The 24202-nt window shown below is 44.7% G+C and overlaps 1 protein-coding gene and 1 pseudogene across 1 annotated transcript in view; both read left to right on the top strand.

Annotated features, from left to right (window-relative positions):
* Positions 1–185: 185 nt before the first annotated feature.
* LOC115386272 (H(+)/Cl(-) exchange transporter 3-like) overlaps positions 186–24202 on the top strand; it is a 37210-nt gene continuing 13193 nt past the window's right edge. Inside the window, 5 exon segments of the mRNA XM_030088509.1 lie at positions 186–237; positions 11918–11984; positions 11987–12101; positions 23237–23397; positions 23880–23979. Of these exon segments, the coding sequence (XP_029944369.1) occupies positions 11937–11984; positions 11987–12101; positions 23237–23397; positions 23880–23979 (424 nt within the window). The 5' untranslated portion in view covers positions 186–237; positions 11918–11936.
* Positions 5724–6282, top strand: LOC115382410 (E3 ubiquitin/ISG15 ligase TRIM25-like; annotated as a pseudogene).

The raw sequence follows: 24202 nt of genomic DNA, 5'->3' as shown, positions 1-24202 counted from the left end.
CCCCTCCCCTGCCTCCCCCCCCCCCCCCCCCCCTCCTGTCTGCCCTCCCCCCCCCCGGATGATGTGAACAGGAAGTGAGCGTCACCGCCACAGGAACACGGGCAGGAATGGGACTGAAAAAAGCAAAACAGCATCCTGAAGAGGAGCACCATGTCTCCTCCGTCCGCGTAGGGAACCCAGAGGCGCGAGGAGGACGATGCTCTGCGGCGTCCCGGCGGGAACCGAGGCTTCTGGAAGGTACGACCCGCCGCCGCACGGCTCCGGCTAGCTGGAGGATGCTGATGGAGAGGCGGAGGGTTCCTCCACCCAGAGGCCGTCCGTCCGTCCCCGCATCCGTGCACCCATCCGCCCCTCATCCGCCCACCCGCGGTGTGTGTGCCCCGGCGGCTCCGCTCGTGTTCAGCGGGGCGTCCCGGTGGAACCTGCCCGGTAGAGCTGTGGGGACGCGGGGAGGATGAGGTGGAGGAGCCGCCGGGCCCTCCGCGCACACACGCACGCGCACGCACACACACACACACACACACACACACACACACACACACACACACACACACACACACACACACACACACACACACACAGAGGCTGGTGTCATGCAGCAGTGAATTACAAATTTACAAACTTGCTTTTATCAGTATATATCTATAATGTCGTTTTACTCTTCCTCAGTTTGATTTCAAGAAGCTGCCTGTTGCAGGAAATACTCTAATTACTTTAATTAGTTGTTTATTTGCATACTTTTTATTTTATAAATGGTTTTTTTCAAGTAGTGGACATACTTTGGTACAATTTACATTTTTTAATCCACTTTGCGACCCTTAATATAAAATACTGTGGTTTCTGCTATTAAGTTCTTTACTTTTATTTGTATATTTTCAGGTAATTTTATACTTTTTTAGGAATTTGTACCTTTTTCTTGCTTTACTCCTGTGATTTGACACAAATACTGTTATTACTGTAGTTTAGTGTTTTTTTTGTTTAAATCTTCTTTATTTTGAAGGAATTCAATGGAATCTTTACATTTTTCATACTTTTATTCCCGGTAATATTATCTTCAAATATGTATCCGTAGATACTTAGGTACAGGTTGACCCTGTAATTTACTGCAGTAGATTTGGATAGTTTATTTGAAAGAAATATTTAATTATATGTCTGAGGAATGGCTTTAGTAAATTCTGTTAAATTCCTGCTGGTGATAATGAAATGCTGTTTAATGTAATTTAGAAATAGTACTCTGAGTAGTTATGTGGGATGTACTGCACTTGTAATTAAGTATAGTTTAATCAACATAGCAGTGGTTCTGTACTGTTTTCACTCTGATGATGAATGTGACTGTATAACAGCGCATTGATTCATTTGTTTGCAGTTGGATGATCAGGAGTTTAGTAAAACAGCGACAAAGCTGTTCAGTTACATAAGACATGACAGAAAAGGTCTTTTTTCTCACATCCATCATTTCCCTCCATTGTGACGTTGTTGTTCAGGCATTACTCAGGTTTCATTGTCAAACATAAACTCGTGTTGTCGCTGCCCTCTGTGCTCAGAGCTGTTGTGATTGATGATTAGCCCAGTGTGTGTGTGTGTGTGTGTGTGTGTGTGTGTGTTTACGGGCGCTCCTCATTTGATTTGCTTCCCCTGTCGGGGTTAATCAGCTCTCAGTGATTGTGTTACCTGTCATCCGGTCTGCTCTCGTTCTTTTAATTAAACACAATCTTTTCTGTTTCACTCAGTCACATTTTCAGTCACCTCATTTAATTATTCGTCCTCCGTAATGTTTTCAAATAACATGATAGATTAGATGGTAGCTCATTACTGTATTTTCCTGGACGATACGTATAATTATTTTGAGTAGTTGGCTGGTCTTGTACTATGTTGATGCATTCTATCCAGCGCCCATTAGATGTCACTGTTTGACAGCAGAAGGCTGCTAAGTTACCACAGAAAACCTTCTGACGGAGCAGGAAAAATGGCACCGAAAAGAAAAAGCTTTCCGTTTAAAATGCATCAGAAAACAGAAGCAGAGCAGCAGAGACTACGTTTACATGCAGCTAAAATTCGGGTTCAGGTCAATATCTGGGTTTCTGAAACATTAGAAAACCCCGTTTACATGCTTTAACAGATAGAGAGTTACCCCGTTTACAATGTCAGCGCATTCAATCGGGATCTCCCTTCCAAACCACGGTCCACGTCATGCGTTCTCACAACAAAACAGCTCTGACCGGAGCAGCTTGTGTTGCCAGATTGGGTGGGGTTTCTGCCAAAGCAAGCTTCTTTTTTTGAGGACGTTGGATGGGTTGATTAAATGATATGTGTTTATGACGTGTTTTTTTATCATACAAATACGGTTTTTAATGTGCTTTTTTCAACCGAGATGGAGGTTGGCCTGCTTCTACGAGTTTCAGATTTTTTACAGGCGTAGATCGACAGATCTGGCAACCTCACTCCTCTGGACTGCAGAGGCAGACGCTGCTGTGATGACTCCTTCTGTAGACGGAACGGAGAGAGAACGGTTGTTCTGTTGTTCATGATTTAATGGTGACTTTCAGAAGGAAGCCTGTGCGATGTGCGCGCTCAGAATATCAGTTCGTATTGTGCGTCCGGAAGCCTGACCACGGACACAAAATGTGTGTGTAGTTTCGCGCTACTCGTTGTGGACTCAAAAGACCATGATTCATTGCGGATGGGAGCGTGCGCAGAACCAAAAACAATGTCTCTTAACTCGTTATCTGTTTACACGGCGGCACTTTCGAGTTTGAAAAGGAGTAACCCAGCGGTCTTTATTGGGTTTTACAAATCTCAAAATGAGCTTTTCCAGGTTTTGGCGAGTGTTTACATGGCCACGCGCTATTGGGTTATTGCCAACATTTGAGTTTGAAAAGGGTTATTGGCTGCATGTAAACGTAGAGAGAGGTGTGAGTGTGAAGAGCAGATAAACTTTTATTTTTCTTAAATTTTTACCCCAGTCCCAACCCGATTTCTAAATCTGCTCATATCATTACATTTCAGATGCAATAATTAAGGTTCCTCACTTTAGATCTGCTAAAATTCAGGTAAAATAGACATTTGAAATCAAAATTCACACAGTGATGTTCCAGCTTATTCACGCTGCTCACACTCTGTCTCCAGCCTAGTAATGAAACGTGGTTGAACGCCAGTATTTTATAGTTTTAAATTGTTGTGATCGTTTCATAATGTGTCCTACAGTCCTTTTGAAGTAGTCTAGGAATTGGGTTTTATTGTCTTTCAAAATTGTGAATTTGCCATATTATATTTGCTTGAAAATTCTATTTTTACAGAAACTGAGGAATTCATTTTACTTCATGTTGTCTAATAACATATTGTTAAATCAGGAAAAAGACAGCTTTTAATGTCAACTCTCCCTCTGGTTTCTTAGAAACTTGCACTTTGAGCACAGGGATATGAAGACCTTAACTCAGCTGCCAGTTAACACTTTCCCAAGTAAACTGCTGGTCTTACCTGTTATTGTTTCGCTAACTCCGGAATACTGCCAGAAGAAGAATGCTTGTCGCTATGATCAGCATTAGCAACCTGGGCCCTGCTTCAACGACAGCGTTTCTGCATCGTTTTTTGCATTTTTGTTTTCAAAAATGTTTCGTGTTACACGACAACGTTTTGAAAATGTTGCAGTTCATTTACTACGGCCGTGTCGCGCATGCTCAGTAGCAGTGTTTTAGAAAAATTCCTCTTTCCTCATTTCCACGGAGACTGAGTTGGAGCATTTTCGAAAAGTTTCACTTTTGCAAACGTTGCGCTTTCAGTGGGTCCCAGCACCGAAAAACACAACGAAAGTTGTGTCTTTTCAGATAAAACATAATAGATTTTTCTTCATCCTTGATAAATAATCAGGGATTTTGGAAAAATACCAGTGACTGTACTGAAGTCATTTTCATTCGGTGGCCCAACGCAACATTTGACCCCGTCTCTAAGGACAAGGCGGGAGATCCTCAGTCCAGCAGAGAAAGGACGTGTTTTGTCCGCTTGGAGAGCTTTCTCTTTTTATTTTCCTGTTTGTTCAGAAAGAAACAGTTTAAAGTGAAGCGGTTTCAGAAAATCCTTCCTCATTCACTCTGCAGTTCACCGTGACGGGTGTTATTGTTGGCCAGAGCGGCAGACTTGCGTTATCTCCATTGTTGTTGTTGTGGTGTACGGCCTCTGCTCACTCCAAAGGGAATAATACTGTGAGACGTGCGTAGGCTGAGTGAAACTGATAGCTGACAAAGCCTTGCTGATAACACACACACACACGCACACACACAAATAAGCAGAGGACCCTGAATGAATTGGGGACACCCTAAACATGCCTAAAGTTTTTGCGTTTTCATTTGTAGTTCGTCTCATCATTATCAGAAGGCCGAATTCTGTCTGAGGACTGGCTGGATGAAAAATGTGTCCAGAAATTTCTTCTAACTTTACCATCCAATCCGTCAGTTCCTGGTACAGCTCCAGTGAGAGGTAACCAGAGTGTGGGGCTGCAGGATAAATCACAACACTCGCTTTGCATGAGGCTGTCTGAATGTGATCCCTGGTTTTCCACACGCTGCGCATTCATTCTGCAAATTCAGCATGACAGGATGTCAAATATGAAAGAAAGTGTAATTAATCCGAATTGACAGCTGTAATTATTTCTTTCTAGTGACCGCAGTGGTCAGACGCACCAAAAGCAAGGAAAATTTACCAAAAAGAACAAAAAGTCTGTGAAGCGCTGGTGGGAACTGCAAATGATAGAGTATTTAAAAAAAAAAAAATAGCAGGTGTAAATAAGGGCCAAGAGAAAGAGCACTGTTATTTGGAAGAAAGACATCTCAAAACAAACACATTAAAGGGACTGTATCATGCTTTTTTAGCTAGTCCAAACCCTAGCTTTGGCCTTAACATGGCAGTAGTTTATTTTTGGCGCTAAGGAAAAGTCATTTTGTGTGAAATAAAAGATTTTCTGGGGCTAATTCTGAAACCCAGAAGAGAAAACGCTCCGTTTCACTGAAAATCCCGCCTCTCCCCCTGTGGATTTTGACTGACAGCGAACTTCAACCAATCGGAGCCTCAAAACAAATATGTTATGCGTTAGCTTCTCTAAGGGTTAGCTTTAGCTCTTAGCTCTCAGCAGCAGAAACACAAGGAAAGCTCAAACACCCAGGCACGAAGGGGGAAAAAAAACGCTTTGGGGGTGTTTTTGATAATATAACAAGGTTAAATCATACAAAAGTGAATTTTGCATGATACAGCCTCGTTAACATCATCTGCATAAGTGCTTGGATTTACTGTAAATGTTCACCAGGGCTGCATGATAAATTGCAGATCACATGACGGTGTCAACACTTCCATGATGAGCTGCGGTAAATTGTGTTTTCCTGCTCTGCATGTCAACAGACTGGAATGGGCTGAAGATGGATCATATTTCATTTCCTTTTCGTCGCTTGAGCCTGAATTTCTTACTGAACTTTCTTTAAGCGGAGAGAACAAACAACTTCACATCAAAATTCAAGTTTTACATTTATTCAGATGTATACTGCAGCAACAGATGAAAGGTTTTCCTTCTCTTGCATCTCTCTTCACCATCTCTTTTCTGGTTCCAGTTTGAAGCCTTTCCGTTTGGTATTTTTTTTTTTTAATTACAGTCATCCTTTTGAGTTTTTTTCACCTGAAAATCAAATTTGTCTTGTAGTATTTACTAATGATACCTTCTTCAACTGTGATTGAAATCAATGCCCAAAAAAACCAGTGGGAAGTTCTCTTGTTCTGTCTGTCTGGATCTCCTGAAGGATCCGGGGACGGTTCCCTGTGGACACAGCTACTGCAGCAACTGTATTAAAAGCCACTGGGATGAAGAGAAGAACAAAGGAGTCTACAGCTGTCCTCAGTGCAGAGAGAAGTACATGCGAAGACCTGACCTGAGAAAATATCATGCTAGCAAAGTTAGTAGAGGATCTGAAGAAGACTGGACTCCAAGCTGCTGCAGCTGATCTCTGCTCTGCTGGACCTGAAGATGTGTCCTGTGATGTTTGCTCTGGGAGGAAGCTGAAAGCTGTCAAGTCCTGTCTGGTCTGTTTGGCCTCTTACTGTGAGGAACACCTCCAACCTCACCATCAATCTCTGCTTTTAAGAAACACCAGCTGGTGGAGCCCTCCAAGAAGCTCCAGGAGCAGATCTGCTCTCGTCACAAGAGTTTCTGTCGCACCGATCAGCAGTGTATCTGTTACATCTGCACCATGGAGCTAACACAGAGGCCATGAAACAGTCCCAGCTGCAGCAGAGAGGAGGCAGAAGCAGAAGGAGCTGGAGGAGAGTCGACTAAACATCCAGAGGAGAATCCAGGAGCGAGAGAAAACGTGAAGCTCACGTTTCAAACACGAAGCTCACCACACCCAGTTCTGCTCAGCTACCCCTCAGTGTCAGCCCTCAGTGAGCCCACACACTGCCTCCAGAATCCAGACTGCTCCTCTCAGATACTTTGAGGATGTGGCAGCAGCTGTGTCAGAGAGCAGAGAGAAACTACAGGACATCCTGAGAGAGACGGGACAAACATCTCACTGAGAGCCGCTGAAGAGGAGCTTTTACTACCACAACCACAGACCAGAGCAGACTTCCTACAGTATTCACAGCAGATCACACTGGATCCAAACTCTGCACACAGGCAGCTGTTATTGTCTGACGAGAACAGAAAAGTCACTTAACATGGCAAGATCATTCTTATCCTGATCATCCAGACAGATTCACTGAAAAGTTTCAGGTTCTGAGCAGAGAGAGTCTGACTGGACGTCAGTTTTCTAGGTGAGGCCTCCACATTTCGGAGCTGAGACATTGATGAGTTTTTCTGACAGGAACAAGATTTGAAGCTAGAAAATGGATGATACATGAGCGTTGAAATTGGTATTGACTGATATGTCTTTTTTGTTTATACATTCCACTATTGGTCCGATATTAACAGCCGATATTCATTTCCATTAGTTTACTGTTGTGTGTGTGTGTGGGTTACAATTCTTTAGGTTATAGTTCAGTCACGTTCTGAGTTAAAGGTCACACTATAGACTTGGGTTTCTCACATGGTCCTAAATATTGGTCAGTTACATGTGGAGGACCTTCAGATGAGTGATCACTGTTGAATTTTGTTTAGCTTGTTGGCACCCTCTGCTCACTGTGTGGAAACACAGAGACGTATTGTGTGTGATTCAACAGTCGGTGCAATTCTACTTTATTTGAACACACTGCTATTGAAACTAATGATGTTGAGTCATTTGTAGAACCTGATACCTCTTGGTCAGCGGACATGTGTTTTATCACTTCTACGCTGATGACATACAGCTGTATTTTTCTTTTAATGCCTTTCTTGAGTTAATTTTTTACCTGTGTTCTGGAATGTGTCGTGCCTCAAAGACTTGCTCTCCTCAGACTACCTGCAGATAAATCCAAGCAAAACGAAACAGCCCCTGACAATATCACCCCCCGGATTAGAATCCATCTTGGTTCTCTGGGTTTTGGATTGATTTTAAAATGTTAGTTTGGACTTTCTGTGTTGCATGGTGAGCCCCCCCAGTACATTATGGACTTATTGTGCCGCTACTCCTTACAGTGAACCCTTCAGTCTTCAGATCAGAAGCTCCTGAAGGTCCCAGACACACGGTTTATTGACCATGCGATAACGCCATGGCCCGTGACACGTGCTCGTGTCAAGGTGTCGGTGCCCGTCCGTGGAGGAGATGTGAGCCTGTTGGCCGCAGGGAGGGCAAAACGCTGAGTCACGTCTCGGCAACGGTCCGCCCGGGCAACGCCTCCATAGTGACCAGCCGGAGGAAGATAAGGCTCCACACAGCTCAATGCGTTGTGTAACATCAGCAACACTTCGTTCCCTCGCTGCTGCTGCTGCTGCTGCTGCTGTCTACCCTCAGATATTCACCCGCATGGCCTGGAGGAGCGCTACATTGAAAATAGGCCGCTGGTCATAATGTTATGGCTGATCGTTGGGCAGACGCCTCAGTCAGTTTCCCAGTCCTGATTACTGTTTCCATTTCTGCTGCAGACTGTCATAATTATAACTATCACATTTCACCAGCAGAGCCGAACAGAAGAAAACCAGACAATGACAAATAAAGCGGTAAAGAAGCAAAGAACTGCAGTTCACCACATGAAAAGACAAATATGCACCTTTTTTTATTATTATATCAGCTTTTTATATTCCTGTTTGATTAATCCTGGCTTGCAGCTCTGCAGGAACCAGCAGACCTGCTGTGATAAATTGCGTGATTCCTTTAAATGCCAGAATTAATACAGAAATCTTATTAAAAAAAGAGAGAAAGGTGTTTCAATAAAACAGAATAGCTTAAATGAGGTTTAGTCAGTCGAGAGAAATTGTCACATGAATTCACCTGGCAGATCTCTGCCTCTGAAAACGAGCGAATTAGATTTTCTGACCACCACTGATGGATTTGGCTCGAAGGGACGAGCTGTCTCTCGTGAATCAGTGGGATTGTTCTTTCCTCGTTGCCTCAGATCGAGGATTTTGGTTCTAGTTTGGTTTGCTGGGCTCAGATTTCACTTTGTTTTGTTCAGAGGTGAGTGATTTTTTGACCACACACCTCAAAAGAAAGCAAGTATTAAGTGAAATGTACAGCATATTGTACAAAACTCATGCGCCATTTGATATGATAAAGTAACGTAAAAGATATTTATGGAGCTGCACTCCGCTATGTGGCCAGACCGTTTGACCTGGTGGTTTTCTGTGGTCTGAAGATAGCGATGAGCCACACCCGGCCACGCCTAGCCGTGGAACCAGTCAGCTCATTCGTGTGTGTGTGTGTTTGGTGTGTTGTGTGTTGTGTTGTGTGTGGTGTGTGGTGTGTGTGTGTGGTTTCATTACAAGATCAAACAACAGCTCCGACTTAGTGGCCCTGCGCTCTAACTACATCGTCTTCAACACTTCTGTCGTTGTTGGTGTGAACGTGGAACTTTTCTGAAACGAGGCTTTAAAGTAAACTGCTGCTTTTACCGATGCATATAAAACATTTTTCTTGTTTAAGAAAGCAGTGTCCACAATTTTATACAAAACAAACAAGACAACCTTCTTGGATCAATGGAGCTTGACCTCCACTGTTAGTAAACTGTGTTTCCTTCTCTTGTTTTCCTTCGTGGCGTTTTCTGAGTCTCCCTCAGGGAGCTTTGCTGCACTGAAGAATAATGAGGGTGAAGTCAGTTAAAGCAGCTCCTTAGGACGGACATGGAGGCAGAGGATGTGTTTTATGGGACCGGGCATTGTTTGACATACCGTAGAAGTTATATGATCGTCTTTTCGAGGCAGCGAATCCTGATCCTCGTGTTTAACTTGGTGGAGGTTTTCATTTCCTGATTTTACATTTAAGCAAGTTCATGTTTCAGGTTGCAAATGATACTTTATGGTGAATTTCACTCAAGTGTTGGAATTTATATATATTTTTTCCCCTACATTCAAAGATAAATACCTGAATGTTCTCCATCTTACATTCTTCAAAGTGGCCACCATTTCTTCCAGCATGTCTTCTTGGAACCCCCCCACCACCACCACCACCTCTCTCTCTCTTGACTATTTGCAAACTATCCCTGTTGTGGTGCAGTTTGCTGCTCGGCCACAGGGGGGCGTGGTGTGAGAGCAGGTGATGTGCTGAGTCCTCCTCTCTGAGGTTCAGCAGCAGCATCCTCATCACTCCTGTCACTGTCCAGTGTAATCCTGCGCTCCATAAATACACCGAGACAAATACCATCGTTAAAGTAGGAGGAGAGAAAACACAGGAAGACCGCAGGAATCCACGTAATCCAGAGATATAACTGAGCCCTACTCCATCACTTTCCTTGTAGCTTTTCTGTCGACTGCTGTTAAAATGTTGAGGAAACTTTTCAGTCAAATTCAAAGTCATTTAAATGTTGCGTCTTCAACGTTTATGACCAAAATAATTTGTTTTTCTATTTATTCATCAAAAGAATGGGGTGTGGAGACATATGTAACCATTATAATGTTTATAACAAAGTGAATCTAAAGTCGCTATAGATACAAAAACTGTATTTCAAGATGCATTTATGATTTTTTTTTGCAGTTGTTTTGATAGTTTTAACTGAAATCTCTTTATTTTAGTGTTTTTAAGCCAGTAGCTGTTTTATCTATTTCAATTTACATTTTTAAAAACGTATGTTTTATTCCAATTAAGTTGTTTTAGCTGCTTTAGCCATCTGGATTCCCTGAGATATTATTTTCTCTTCTCTTCTTTAACCATTTTTAATCTTTTTAGTAGTTTCAGCCATTTTTTCCTTGTAAACTTTTTGCAACAGTTTAAACAATTCGAATCCTTTTGGCAGTTTTCTGCCTTTTTCAGCAGAGCAATAAGAGTCATTCTGAAAGAAAGCTGGGTGTGACACCAAATAAACGGTTTTGTTTTAAATCCAGCGCTCTGAGAGCTTCAGGATGCCACTGCAGAGAGGCTAAAGAGCCATCTGAGAGTATGAGGAAGAACCTCTGGAGCTAGAACATGACCATTTGTCTTTCACAGATAGTCCATTTAGATATAATTCATAAAACCTCCATGGTGAGATTAAATTTTTCCTTCTATCTTTGGTCAGTTGTGGCCAAGATTCCAAACCAGTGTGAAAAACAACAATTATTCTGGTTTCATGCCTCAGCTAAAGGCTGCAGGCGTCTCATTCCTGCACACTACCTGCTCCCTCCTTCCGCCTTCGCTTCCGCTCACTTTGACCGATCGTTCTCATCTTCCTCGTCTTGTCTCAGCTCATCCCTGACGCTGCGGCGTCTTCACAGTCCAGCGTTGGCCTGTAAACATTTGTCCTCGTGCTGCTCAAGTCCTCCAGCACATCAGCACTAAGCTGTGATTCCGTGTTTTCTGGTAAATCCTCGATTTTCGAGATATTCAGAAACGGTCGAGGGGTTGCAGTTATGAGTAGACATGCGTGACGGATCCTGTCAGCAGTAACTGGAGAGGAATTCATGGGTAAAACAAGGACAGAGATGAGGAATGGTTCCTGTTCTGTTCCCTGACAGCAAATGCCCCGTCACCCTCTGGGTTCCTCTTCAGTTCCTGGAATCGCGAACGAGGACGAGGCAGAGGACCTGGCTGCTCCAGGTCACCAGGACTCCAGCAGTCTGTCGTGAAACAACAATACGTTATGGCATTTTAGTTGAGTCTGAGCAGTTTGGATGAAAACCTTTTGGAAAATGAAGAAATGACTCTTTCGTGTTCACTGTTTCCATAGTTTTCAGGGTATAATTCATCCTACAAGCTTGTTTTTACATTGATATTGGGAATAACCACAGTAATAATATTGGTATCCGGTAAAAAATGTTCATTTCGGTGCCTCTCTATAAATAATGCTTATATTATCAAGGAGAAAGGCTGATTTCTCATGAGTACAGTGATACTTGAAGTGAATATAATTTGACGTATTGCGATGACTTCAGGTGTGTTTTCAGTAGGTTAGACTGAGTTATTGGCGCCATAATGATGGTATATTTCCCAAAGCTCTATTTCTCTGCCTACTGGTACTTTTTGAAGAAGCGGTCACGTATTTGTAGGTACCAAACCCTTCGACTATATGGCTGCACGACGGAGCCAAAAGTCTCTATTCTATTTATTCTGCTGACGACAGTCGTGATGTTGGATGGAGTTACTTTTCTGCGACGGCATTGGTTTCTAAAGAGAATGAATATTCCTGAGTGTGGCTGCAGGACGGCCTCCCTGTGTGGTCTCTGTTCACCTGCACGCCCCCGCCCCCCCCCCCCCCCCCCCCCCGCCCACCTGTGTGCCTCCATAGTCTCACCTCACCTGGTCGGCTCTGTAACCTGGCCTCCCTCACAGCACAGTGTGTATATCTCCACCACCTCCCTCCTCCCTCCCTCCCTGCCCCCCCCCCCCTTATCATCCAGGGTACCGGCGCGTTGCTAAATGGAGTCGGAGCAGCTGTACCACAGGGGCTACTGCAGGAACAGCTACCAAACAGCATCGCTAGCGCCAGCAGCGACGAGGAGCTGCTGGATGGAGCCGGCGTCATCATGGACTTCCACACCACCGAGGACGACAACCTGCTGGACGGGGACGCCGCCTCCCCAGGTAGGGAGCGAGGAGGGCGTCCGGCGCGGGGCGCTGTTCCCCATCGCGTCCGAACCCCTCCGTGGAGGCTTCCCTGTTGCTCGCAGCTGAAGATGCGTCCAGAGTGTGTCCGCTTGTGGTCGCTGCTGTCCTGTGCCTTCCCCGCCTCCGCCAGCTGCTCCACATGTCGCTCCCATGCGCCCTGAACCCTGTGCAATGTATTTGCCTCACATCTTGAGTTTTCATGTCATGTCTCGACTTTCATTGCATCGAATTCTTATGGTTTTGACCGTCTTTGTTGTTTGTTTTGACTCCATATCGCCTCCATTGCTCCCTTCGATTCCGCCCTTGGTATTGGCTCTGCTGTCTCGCCGCTGCGCTCTCTGTTTGCGTTGGCCTGGCGTGTTTGCTCCCGCTGCTCGTTCACACGTGGATATCCTCCTGGTTTGGACGCCGACGGTCGTAAAAAACCTGAACACGTGGCAGGACTGCTGCCTTGTTGCCCTGCAGCTATAAACAAACACACAAGTGGACAGTCACGTAAATCAATATGTGTTTTGAAGAGCTTGTGAGGTTTTTAGAGTCAGCCGTATACAGTCACCTGTTGGTCCGATCAACATCCGGTCTGCTGCGTCTCGTTTGCTCGTCCCTCCTCTCTTCTTAAGCTTGGACTTGCAGCTGATCAAACAGAAAAAAGCCACATGTGGAGGATGGTGTCAGAGGTGTCGGCTCTCTCCACACGCGCTCAGCTCCACGCCGGTGATCCGCCGCCTTGAAATGTTGACCAAAAGTCAGACTTACTTTCACCACTTTGTAGTCACAAAAGTCTCCTGAATTGGATCCAACTTGTCAATTGATCTTAAAAAAACTGACGTGACTCCTACAGTTTTTCATAGTTTCTGCCTATTCTAGTCAAATGACTCCATCCAGAACCCAAGTTCAAAAATAAACATTGCTGTGAAAAAGAAATGCACCTGAAAATGGAAAACAGAGCTGTAGGAAAAATTAATGCATCTTGTATAAATTTGTTGTCTAAACCAGTGCTACTTATGCACGAGAATTTACTCTTCATGACCTGAAGTCTGGAAAAACATTAATGCCTGTAATATTATTAAGCGATCCAGCAGTCAGCAGTGTCCTAAACTAATCAAATATATAAAATTTAAGTTTTACTTCAGACAGACTCAGCTCAAACAGTGAATTATCCCTCATTCAGCAACCTTTACTTGATTAATATAGTAATTTTGGATGAGTGGTGGTATCTGAAGTTAGATTGGATTAGGTCAAATTAGATTAGATTGAATTGCTATAAAACGTCCATTTCCCTTTTGGTCAAGGTTCAAATAATGAAATTAAAATTTCCAGCAGTAGAATGGACAAATGCACTCAGAAAAATGTGGTGTTAAAGAGTGCGTGCATGTGATGTGTGTGTGTGTGGTGTGTGTGTGTGTGTGTGTGTGTGTGTGTGTGTGTGTGTGTGTGTTAGGCCTGGGCGATAAAACGATAGCGATAATTATCGAAATATATTTTTTGTCAATAGAAATAATAAAAACGTTCGATAAAAGTCGATAGATTTAAACTGTAATTACACCACCCAAACACCAGAGAAAGGGGGGCGCTAATGCGACATGAACGCTAGTTCTCGACCAACGTGTGTGTGTGTGTGTGTGTGTGTGTGTGTGTGTGTGTGTGTGTGTGTGTGTGTGTGTGTGTGTGTACCTGTAGGACCTGTAATGTCTTTCCAGATTGGGTTTTTTTTACCCTAAGCGTGGACTTGCAGGCTCTCTTCTCGGGCCACCTGCCTGTTGCTGTTGAAAGCAGAGCTCAGTGGTTTCTCTCATAACACCTCAGCGCCTGACTCATCTGAAGCAGGACAGACAGTCACTATCGAGGACAAAGAAACCTCAAAAATGACCACTCGTCCATCCACCTGTCAGGCAGAGAGCAGCTCTACCGGTCCGTCATTCAGGCAATCCCACCCCAAATACATTACACACAGTTTGGCAACACATCTGTGAGTAAACACACACTTCCACGGCACACACCCACTCCTCTTCACATTCTTCTTCTACATTAACTGTGTCATAACAAATCCAGGTTATTCATTATTAAAGAGCGGAGTTCAGCGACCAGGCCGCTCAGGAAATGATCTGAACTGTACCTGGGAGTAGCTTCGTCTTTTTTACAACGCCAAAATATTTTTTTTTATTATTTTTTTTTTAAATCACGCAGTCTTGCTGGTTAGACAGCAATGCTCAGGGACACACCAGTAAAACTAGTTTGGACAGATGGAAAAATGCAGCGACGGGGACCGACTCAGCCGTTAGCCTACTGCTGGAGGGGAAACAAACATGTAACATTTGTTATTGAGATTTATATGTCAACATACTAACATGTATCGATGACTGATGCCTGTGTGTCTCTGATGTGAGCCTGAAACTGCTCAGAATATAAAGTGACATATGTCTTTCGTACTAAATCAGGTCCTGGGTGGAAAGTTTGGATGTGTGGAGGGCCACACAGATATTTGTGTTTCCCCGGGGTTGCATTAGGGGGGTCTTTAAAACACAGACTAGATGGTTTCATGCTTGATTCTTTTCCTGGTGTCCCTGGTTCAAACCTGCGCTCCCAGAGGTCAAGGTGAAGACTTCTTCCATGTGGCTCATCGAGCCTCAGGCCCTGTTTAGATGACGTTGTGCCATGAAAATGCAAAGCCAGTTGTGTTTTTGGGTGTCGGTTTAGACGACAACGGTGCTCAGAGCTCCTGAGAATGCATCTCTGTGAAACGGCTCCCGAGCTGGAGCTTTTTGAAAATGCTTTGAAGTGCTAATTGTTTAGACAGGGTGTGTGTTTTCAAAGCCTGTCATGCGTCACTCTCTTCATACTGCCACGTGTCCCGTACACCTAACAGCCAGTAGAGGGCAGTACAATCAGAAGAGCCATTTTTTCTACCAATTTGTTTTTTTAATTTTCTTAAGGTGGTGTCATAGATCTGCTTGTCTGCTTTGCACATGTTCATCTTTCCTCAAAGAATCCAAATTTACGTTGAACATGAGCTCCACTGCACAACACCGCCCCCACAGGTCAGTGTTGGTATTACTGTTTGCTACGTATCGTCTACCCGACTCTGTATGAGTGTTAGCATCAATGGGCCTTCATCGATCGTTGGATAGCTTTACACTGAGTTTGTTGTTGTTGTGTGGGTTGTTATTAATACACGGATTGAAACTTGACTTCTTTGACTTCTTCTCTTGAAACAAATGAATGAAGCTCAGTTGCAATGCTGCCACCTAGGGAGAGTTTTGATTTTTTTTTTCCTTTGCTACCTTTTTTTTTTTTTTTTACACTATCTCTGGTAATTCTCTGCTGTTCGTCAGAAGCAAGAGCGCGATGTTGGTACTCTTGCTTATATTAGGAGTTTAGCTTGAGAAAGAATTCCATGAAGTCAGATCAGGAGACATGTGAATCGCTGAATCGATGTCCTCCTGTGAGCTGCTTTGTCTTGATGTTCAGAGTTGTTGTCTTCCCCTGTGGTTCTTAATGTTGCCTGTGGCTTGGTCTGCTCAGCTCGTAGAGGTTGTGGTCATTGTCCTGCGTTTGTAGGCGGTATTGGCTTACACGGTTTGTCTTCTGTCTCTGTCTGATTAGCCTCTTTATTCTTGGACTCTGTAACTGGACCTGTGGGCAGTTAACCACAAAAGAAGAAAGCCGAGCGTAACTTTGACCTTTCCCCTCCTGTACGTTTCACGGACCGTCGGGGAAATATTTCAGGAATACATCACATAACTGTCAACCGGAGGAACAAAGTGTCACTGCTGACTCCCGTTCAGAGCTGCCGCTCGGCTTGCTGGGTGATGTGTTGGACCAGGCTCCGCCTCCTCACCCCGCCAGCGTTGCTTTTGGATGGAATAGACAGAGAGCCACATTCCCACGAACCAGTTCAGCCGCCGGCCGGTGTGTGAGCGAGCGCCTCAGGAAGTCTCCGGCTCTGGATGAAAGTGCTTCTTTAAAGTTGTGCCTGCCTCTGCTATTTTCTGCACGGCAGTGCAGGGGGGGGTGGGCTCAGAGGAAGCTCTGTGCAGCCCTCCTCTGGGGTCAGGCTGCAGCGAGATCAAGGCTCCCACTCGCTCTCTCTCACCCCCATGGAGTTTTGTGCTCTCGCTTTTTGTCGGCTCTCGGCGTGCGGAGGAGAAAAAAAGCGGCACGGCTGAGGAGAAGTGGGAGTCCTGAGCCGGATCGTATGGAGACTTGAGAGATCTGGCTGCTCCGGGCTTCTGGTTTCGTGGGTTTTGCCGGTTCAAAGTGCTGACTGGGGCGAGTTCAGGAGGGAGGAACAAAGTATGGCTGCCGCCACCTGTACCACTGCCTAGCAACCAGCGCCCTGCCAAAAGGTAAGAGTTCAGCAAGGTCCCAGGCTGGTTTTTATTTCATTTACTGGAAAAAAAAGCTTTGTGTCTTCGCAGCCTGGGAAGGGAAGGAGACGTGGAAGCATGTGACTGAGCTTTAATAACACATGATCACACAACGTTTACAAAGCACCTTTACAATGTCTTGAGGCAGTGGAAACAGTAATTACAGTATTTGTTGGGATTGAGATGTAGACATTGTAAAGTATCATAAATGATTTATTAAACCCTGAAGCTAATCATTTAAGGCAGTAAACAGTAGTGTACTGTGGAGTTGCTATGATTCTTTAGTTTCCCTGGCTTTCTGTGTGTGGCTGTGAAGTTTATGAACAACAGCCATAACATTTTGCGTAAGGAAACAAAGAAAAACAAAGTGCATCAATATAGTGTGAAAATAAGTTGTAGTTGTGGCTGTTCTCCTTGTTTGGAGCTGTAAATTGGGAAATGGGACATCCTCAACTGGAAACTGTCCAACTGCAGATCGGACCGTCACATGTCCTTTCTTAAGGTTTTGATTCAATCTTGTTTAAAAGATTCTTGATTTATATTCATATCAGGACAATCTGTATTTCAAATATATTAAATTACTTGATCAACAAAAAGTGAAATGAGGATGTCAGCAACTATTAGAGAACTTTTTTCTACTACTATAATTATTTAAAATAAAGTTGTTACACAACTTTTTACTTTAAGAATTTTTCTTCCATCGTGTTCCACAATGGAAAATGTACATATAAGTATGGTTTAGCTCTTGCAAAATCTTACTTTAAATATACTATCACTCTGTAGTAAAAATAAATGTATTGTCCATGGGTGGCAAACATAAGGCCTGTGGCCCAAAACCGGCCTGCAAGAGGCTCAGATCCGGCCTGCTAAGCAAATTGTAAAACTTGCAAAGAAAACGTTTTTCTTATTTTAAATAATTTCATTATAGTGGACACAATATAACACTGAGATCCGAGCTGCTGCTAAAAAAGCTAGCAAACTAGCATTAGCCTTAAAGTCATGCTGTCAGGGTGACTTCGTGAAAAACCACCCATAATGCAACAGTTATAGAATAAGTTTTTGGGACATTTCACTGTATTTTACACCTGAATTTATTATCAGAAATTACTTTATTTTGAGATTGCAGTTACCTCCGTAGTAATTGTTTGGTTTTTTGTAAAAATGTAGACATTTTCATCACACATACTCTGTGCCACAACAAGGAAAACCGTTAACATGAGTGTATTGTGGCTCTATTTCACCAGTCTGAACTAAATTATCATGTTTGTGTAAGTTATTTGTTTTGTCAGGTCCACAAACTCAAATGTATGCGACAATTGTTATAGTTTGTTGGTATGATCCAAATATAGTGTGCGTGGTTGGTTGCAGTTAAGATTTTTCCAATACGTTTCACAAATTATTGTAGAAGTGGGAGTCTTCATATTTGGACACCCCCACAGCGTCCATATTGGAATATTTTACCGGTAAAAATATATACAAACACCCCCCGTGACCCGAGGCGATGGTTTCTCCCGGACTCGGCGATCTCTCCTAGCAACCGCGGGCGCGTGCAGGGCGCTGTGTGCGCGAGTGCGGTGACATCACCAGCTCCCACAGTCAGCTGCTGCAGTGAGAGAGGGAGAGAGAGGGAGGGAGAGAGAGAGAGAGAAACGTCTTCCCTTGGTAAACATGGCAGCGGCGGCGAGTGACACACGCAGCGTAGTAAAGCCGAGCCTCGCGTAGCCGTGCTTCGCCTTCAAAGTGCCAACATGGAGGAGGAGGACGCGGCGGCCGACCCCTATCTGCCCTACGACGGGGGAGGGGACACCATCCCCCTGCAGGAGATACCGAGAAGAGGTACGCCACGTCCCGTCCCCTCTCCTTTATCCCCGCTCTGCTGTGTCAACGGGCCGCACACGTTGAGCTCGCTCTGCCCCGGCTCCTCTCCACCGCAATAAATGGAACCCGAGAGGAGCCGCCGTGGATTAAAATCTGCCATTTGCTAACGGTGGAAGCTATCGTTTAGCTGTAACCGCCACCGCCGCCTCCCCTGGAGATGATTAACCGGCGGCGGGTGCACCGCGCGCGGATAACGGAGGCGAGTCGGTGTCCGGGCTCGCGCTCAGGCCTGCAGAAGCAGCGTCCCTGTTATAATGTCGCAGCTGAAACACGCAGGATCTCCTCACGCTCGTGTGATGTGGCGGATCCGAGCGTGTCTCAGCCTCCCTGCAGTGTGAGCACACCTGTTGGCAGGATTCAGGATGTCAGTGCGCGCGCACACACACACACTGCACATGAGAAAACACCCCAGGCACACTTTTATACCCTGAGCTCATCAGGATGCAGATTGTGAAGACACACTGTGCAATAAAATAGGCTTCAAACCTTTAGTCATTCCATTGATTTCTATATGGTGAAACCAGATGGTTTGTGGTGAAAGCTGCTTAATTAAAAACACGACTTGATATTGCAGCTAAAATCAATGCAGTGACTTAAAGCTGCACAGTTGTGTAGTGGTTAGCATTGACTCCCTCTTTTTTTGCCTTGGAGTTTGCATGTTCTCCCTGTTCATGCATGGGTTTTATCCAGATACCCTGGTTTCACAGCAGTCCTAAAACATGTATCTTGAGCCTCTGGATCGCCTCTGGTGGCCACGTGAGGATGGATTCCTCTTTTAGTCTTGCGGAAAAATCATTTTAACCCTTGTATTGACCAAATTTCCATATTATGATGCTTTGTTTTGCTAACGATCATGTAATAATCATTGCATGATGCTGCCGCTTGTGTGTTTTGTCTGTATTTTTCCTTCCAGTCAGTTCACCTGATTGTATTTCACCTGAAAATGTCAATGTATAAATACTATTTCATATACAGTTAGCTGTTTTAACATAAAGCCGAAGCTTTTAATGAGTTATTTACATGACTTTTTAAACATATTGTAGAAGAGTTGTCTTTAATAGAATTTAGATAGCAGAATTATTTAAAATGATCCAGTTTTAATGCAAAAATGTGTGAAATGTGATTTTTTTTTTTCTGTACAGTACTTTTTCTCTCTATATCTCATATTTCAATGACACATCCTGAACTGTTCCACTGACTTTATAACACTAAAGTGTCCTCAGTTGACACTGGGTTATTTTTATCTTCTGATAGCAGGAGTGTGATAGTCCAGTGAATACCCTGCAGAGGGTTATTCAGTAAAAGTTGAGGAACATTTGGAGGTAGATCCTCTGAAGCCTCCCTCATAGTCGAGCTTTAGGTAACCAGCGAGCCTGAGCTGCTCAAGCTTCCTCAGTCCAGCATCTCGCCTGTCCAGAGTCCGATAACAATAATGGCGGATTGTAAAGTAAAGGAGTGGAACTCTTAAAAACAACCCGACACGCCTGTGATGGAAGCGATCTGCTCTGAACACAGTGACTCAGTACCGTCACCCTTCGCACAAAAGCGACGTTAGTAGAATTATACACAGGCTGCACCTTTCAGGGAGTTTTCCTCTCGGCTGTGTGTGTTTGCTCCTCCAGGCCTTGTTGCATCATCATGGCGAGCAAACAGGCAAACGGCGCCGCATCTCAAGTCGTCTCTGTTAATTGACAGATTCCTTCTTCGGTTTGACATATTTGTGGATTATTTTCACACGTCGTCCAAAACATTCATGGCTGTTCGTGAAAAAAAGCAGAAAGTCACCTGTTGCAAAACTGGTTACAGGAAGCTTCAGGTCGTTTACCTGAAACACCGCCTCGGCTCAGCGACCCAGAATCAACATGTTTTATGTCAACAGTGCAGAGAAAGTGTGACAGCGGGCGGCTTTCGTGTGCCGTTTGCTTTCTGAACTTGACCCCGTCGACCGCCGTGACTCCGGGGAATCCGTCAGGCTGCCGGGAGGCGTATGACGGCGGTCACGTGACGGCAGAGCAGGCTGACCCTTCTGCAGCCGCGCTGACCCGAGATGTCCTCCCAGCTGCCTGCAAACCGCCCCTGAACTGATTTACGCCGCAGTAGTAGAGCGGGCCTAATGAGGAGGGAATGCGTAATGCATAAAGAAATGAAATATGGAGACGTCTGAGTGTTAGAGAAAACAGTTCTGTTCATTTCTTGTTGACTAAGATCATCAGAGGGAGCAGGACGCCTTGAATAACCAGCTGAATGAAACAGTCTGATCTTTGTCCTCCATCGTAGCTTCAGAATGCAGACTGTCATGCACTGTGGTATTAGTTTTTGGTATCAGTAGGCATCAGATTGGTCAGTTTTTGGTTTTCCTCACACACAAATGTTTACTAAGATGAACTGCCAAGTCCTTAAAGTCACCATTCTCTGGTTGATTTATTAGTTTGGTCCGAAAAAATAAAAATCAATGTGAAATAGAGCGTCTTCAGTCTCTCCTGTTTATTAAGGACAAACCTTTCGTCCCTCTCGCCATCGATTTTTCACCGGCGGCAGAAACTCAGTGAATGAAACGGGACATCCAGCTCCTTGAAAATCTCATTTTCAGCCGTGCTGCTGCTTCCGTGTGCATTATCCCCTGTTTCCATCACTTTTATCCACCTGTGCAGTCAGACTTTTAACTGTTTACTGCTGTTTACACATCATTTAGGCCAAACCTCATCGTCTCTCACTGAGGACAGACCGGATGGTCGTGGTTACATCTTACAAACACCATCATAGAAGAATACAATATAGATATTATACTATATCACCCACCGTTGCTATAGCAACATATATAAAGCATTTTCTCCTTTTATAATCTAATCAGAAGTATTTCATAGTACTCATGGTTTGCAGATTGAAAAAAAGAAATCTACTGTTGCTGCAGCGATCTCCTCAGATAAACCCAGGACTGACTGGCCGGTCCTGGAATGTCAGATAACAGTTGTTTTTCGCATCAACTCCGTCATCAGATCGCTGTTCTGCGACTTCCCTCTGGACAATCGCTCTCCACCGCTGCTGCCGATTTCACAACGGCAGAGCGTCTTCGCACTTCCCTTCAGAGAAAGGAAGCGAATCTGCCGCTCAGATGCGGCACTCTGTCCCCGCTCCTCGGCGAAATCACCGCCCGAGGGCTTCGTCTCTCCCCGCATCGCGCCACACATCAAAGGAAGCGATGGGAGCTGATAGGCAGCTCCCTCATGAAGTGTGTGATGCCAGACTTACGCCTCTTTAATATCTGGCTGTGAAATTGAAGTAAAACGCTGAGTTAAAGTGCAGAGTCACAGTGCACAGGAAGGAATGCAGATGCAGCGATAGAGATCTGCCTTTTTTTTTTTCAAGCTGCATCACAGATGGTTAACAGCTTCGAGCAGCACTTTCTTTGGCGGCTTTGACTGAAGTTGTGCACAGATGATATGTATTATAATCTGAAAGGGGCATGTATGAAGTTAAAAGGACTTTTTTTTTAGCAGAGAGCATGTCCAGCATCAGACTTTTTCCTCCTAGTTCCCAGCAGCGGGTTGGGAGTTGTTTAAATGCTCCTTTTGTTCAGAAACCTTCTGTTAACTTGCTGCCATGTGGACCCGAACTTAAGTTGTTAATCAATTACTTCATATTTTTGCTTTTGTATTTCATCTCCTCGTTCTGCACAGTGACGCTTTTGTCCTGCAGACAGATGTTTGGGGAAATGAAGAGAAGCGTCGGCCGCGTTGATCCTGCCACTTCTTGGATTTGTCCTGTTCTTCCTCCGTGGCTCTTCCCTCCATCCAGAGCAGATCAGACCCGATAAGGAGTGACGCGCTTCAGCTCCCGTCACTCGGCTGATTTACGAGGATCATAGCTGGACTGGAAACGGCGGCGGACAATGTCTGCTCTGTCTGCTGTCACTAACGCTAATCACGCCGAATTGATTTGCTTGCCAAATGTTTCACTGAAGTCGGGAGTCGTTTTAGTTCAGGAGTCAACATGGCGCCCGGGTTCATCTCAGATGGGAGAGACCCTGAACCCTCCAGGTTTACAATCCAGATAAACCAACAAACAAACTGTAAAAATTTCACTGTTTGACGCCCATCTTTTCGTGCAAAATAACACATCCTGAAAATGTTCTCATTTAACACAATATTCACAATATTAGTGCCAAAAAATGGTCAAAAGTTGTTTTATCTTGGACTGTAGATTATCCTGAATTTCACAGCTGATTCGATACTTTTCCAATCAACATGAAGGATTTTAAAATTGAGCTATAGCAGCCTGAGCGTCTCTTTTCACGCCACTGCCTCCAGTATGGAGGTGATTACAGAGCAGTAAAGGATTTCCTCTGGACTCTGCAGCAGTTTCCTCATCCCAGAGTTCCAGCTTTCAGACGAGCCTCTGCTGCCTCCACCGTCTCTGCTGGGCTGCAGCGTCAGCTGCCTTTCCTCCAGGCTCTTTAAATCTCTGCGGCGTTTCTGGACCGTCTTGAGCGCGGTGGCCACAGTGACGAGTCCAGTTTGGACTGCCGGTGCAGCTTTAGCGGTCCGGTTTGCTTTGGGAGTCGCCTCTCGAGGAAAACGTTGGGTTTGCACCACGAATGTTGCACATTCTGTAGTTTGGTTTGACTTCTTTTGTTTTACGGTTTCTTCTTGTTCAGTTTAGACTTGAACAAAGAGGTGTAGCAAATGAAAGGTGTTTGTTTTGCACTAATTAAAGGTTTCGGGTCCGTTGATGAACTCAATTTCGTTGCGTTTTGGCAAGTGGGAATGTAGAAAAAGAAGTATTGCTGGTTTTCACCTCGCATTTCGAGGGATTTACGATCTTTGATTTCTAGCATTTTCAAGTGGATCTTTTCCGTTCCTCCTCCAGGGTCTAACTACGCCATGTCGAACGGGGGCGGCGCCCCCAGCAGCTCCACCCACCTGCTGGATTTCCTAGAGGAGCCCATCCCCGGCGTGGGGACGTACGACGACTTCCACACCATCGACTGGGTGCGGGAGAAGTGCAAGGACCGCGAGCGCCACCGGAAGGTGAGACTCATTCGCCACCGTCAGCATTAATCCCCCGGTCTGCACAGGAAGTGTCGGGTCGAACGTTTCCTCTCACAAAAGAAGAACTGGATTTATCAGATCAGCACTTTTTACTAGAGGGAAAGTCACGCCATGTGCAGAAAGCACAAGAAAAAATACACAAATCTTATATCAGGCCCTATTTTTGAAAGAAAAGAATAAATTTGCAGTTTAAAAAGCTTCTTTTTTTTTTAAGATTCACCTCAAATAAGAATAAAATGTCTTGGATATTCTGGTTGAGCACTTTGTTTTTACATTGCAAACACTCCGCTTTACAGCACACACCCTCAAAGTGTTTTATTGTTCGGCTCCTGGTCATTACACCACTGTGGATTTGCATTTTGTTTGCATAAATCGTTTTTGTAATCTGGATTCATCAGCTGTCCCGGACACGGAGTCACTGCTAAAGCGTTCCGCGTTGGGTTTGTGTGTCGTCAATACAGATCAACAGTAAGAAGAAGGAGTCGGCATGGGAGTTCACCAAGAGCCTGTACGACGCCTGGTCCGGCTGGCTGGTGGTGACGCTCACTGGCTTAGCATCAGGTAACACACACACACAAACACACAAACACACACACACACACACACAGCTGTCGTCTCCTCTGCTGGTGACTCTCACATGCTTGGCCTCAGGCAGCTCACTCTTGTTTTCTTGTGCTCTTGCTCACTTACTTCTCTCAAGCACATTAACTCACCAGACACTCGTTTGATTCAAATTAATTCTTACTGCAAACCGTGTAGACAGGTATGACGTCATGTTTAATAA

This window comes from Salarias fasciatus, chromosome 3, assembly GCF_902148845.1.
Source record: "Salarias fasciatus chromosome 3, fSalaFa1.1, whole genome shotgun sequence".
NCBI classification, from domain to species: Eukaryota; Metazoa; Chordata; class Actinopteri; order Blenniiformes; family Blenniidae; genus Salarias; species Salarias fasciatus.
The sequence above is the reverse complement of the archived record's forward strand: the minus strand, read 5'-3'. Positions and strand labels throughout refer to the sequence as shown.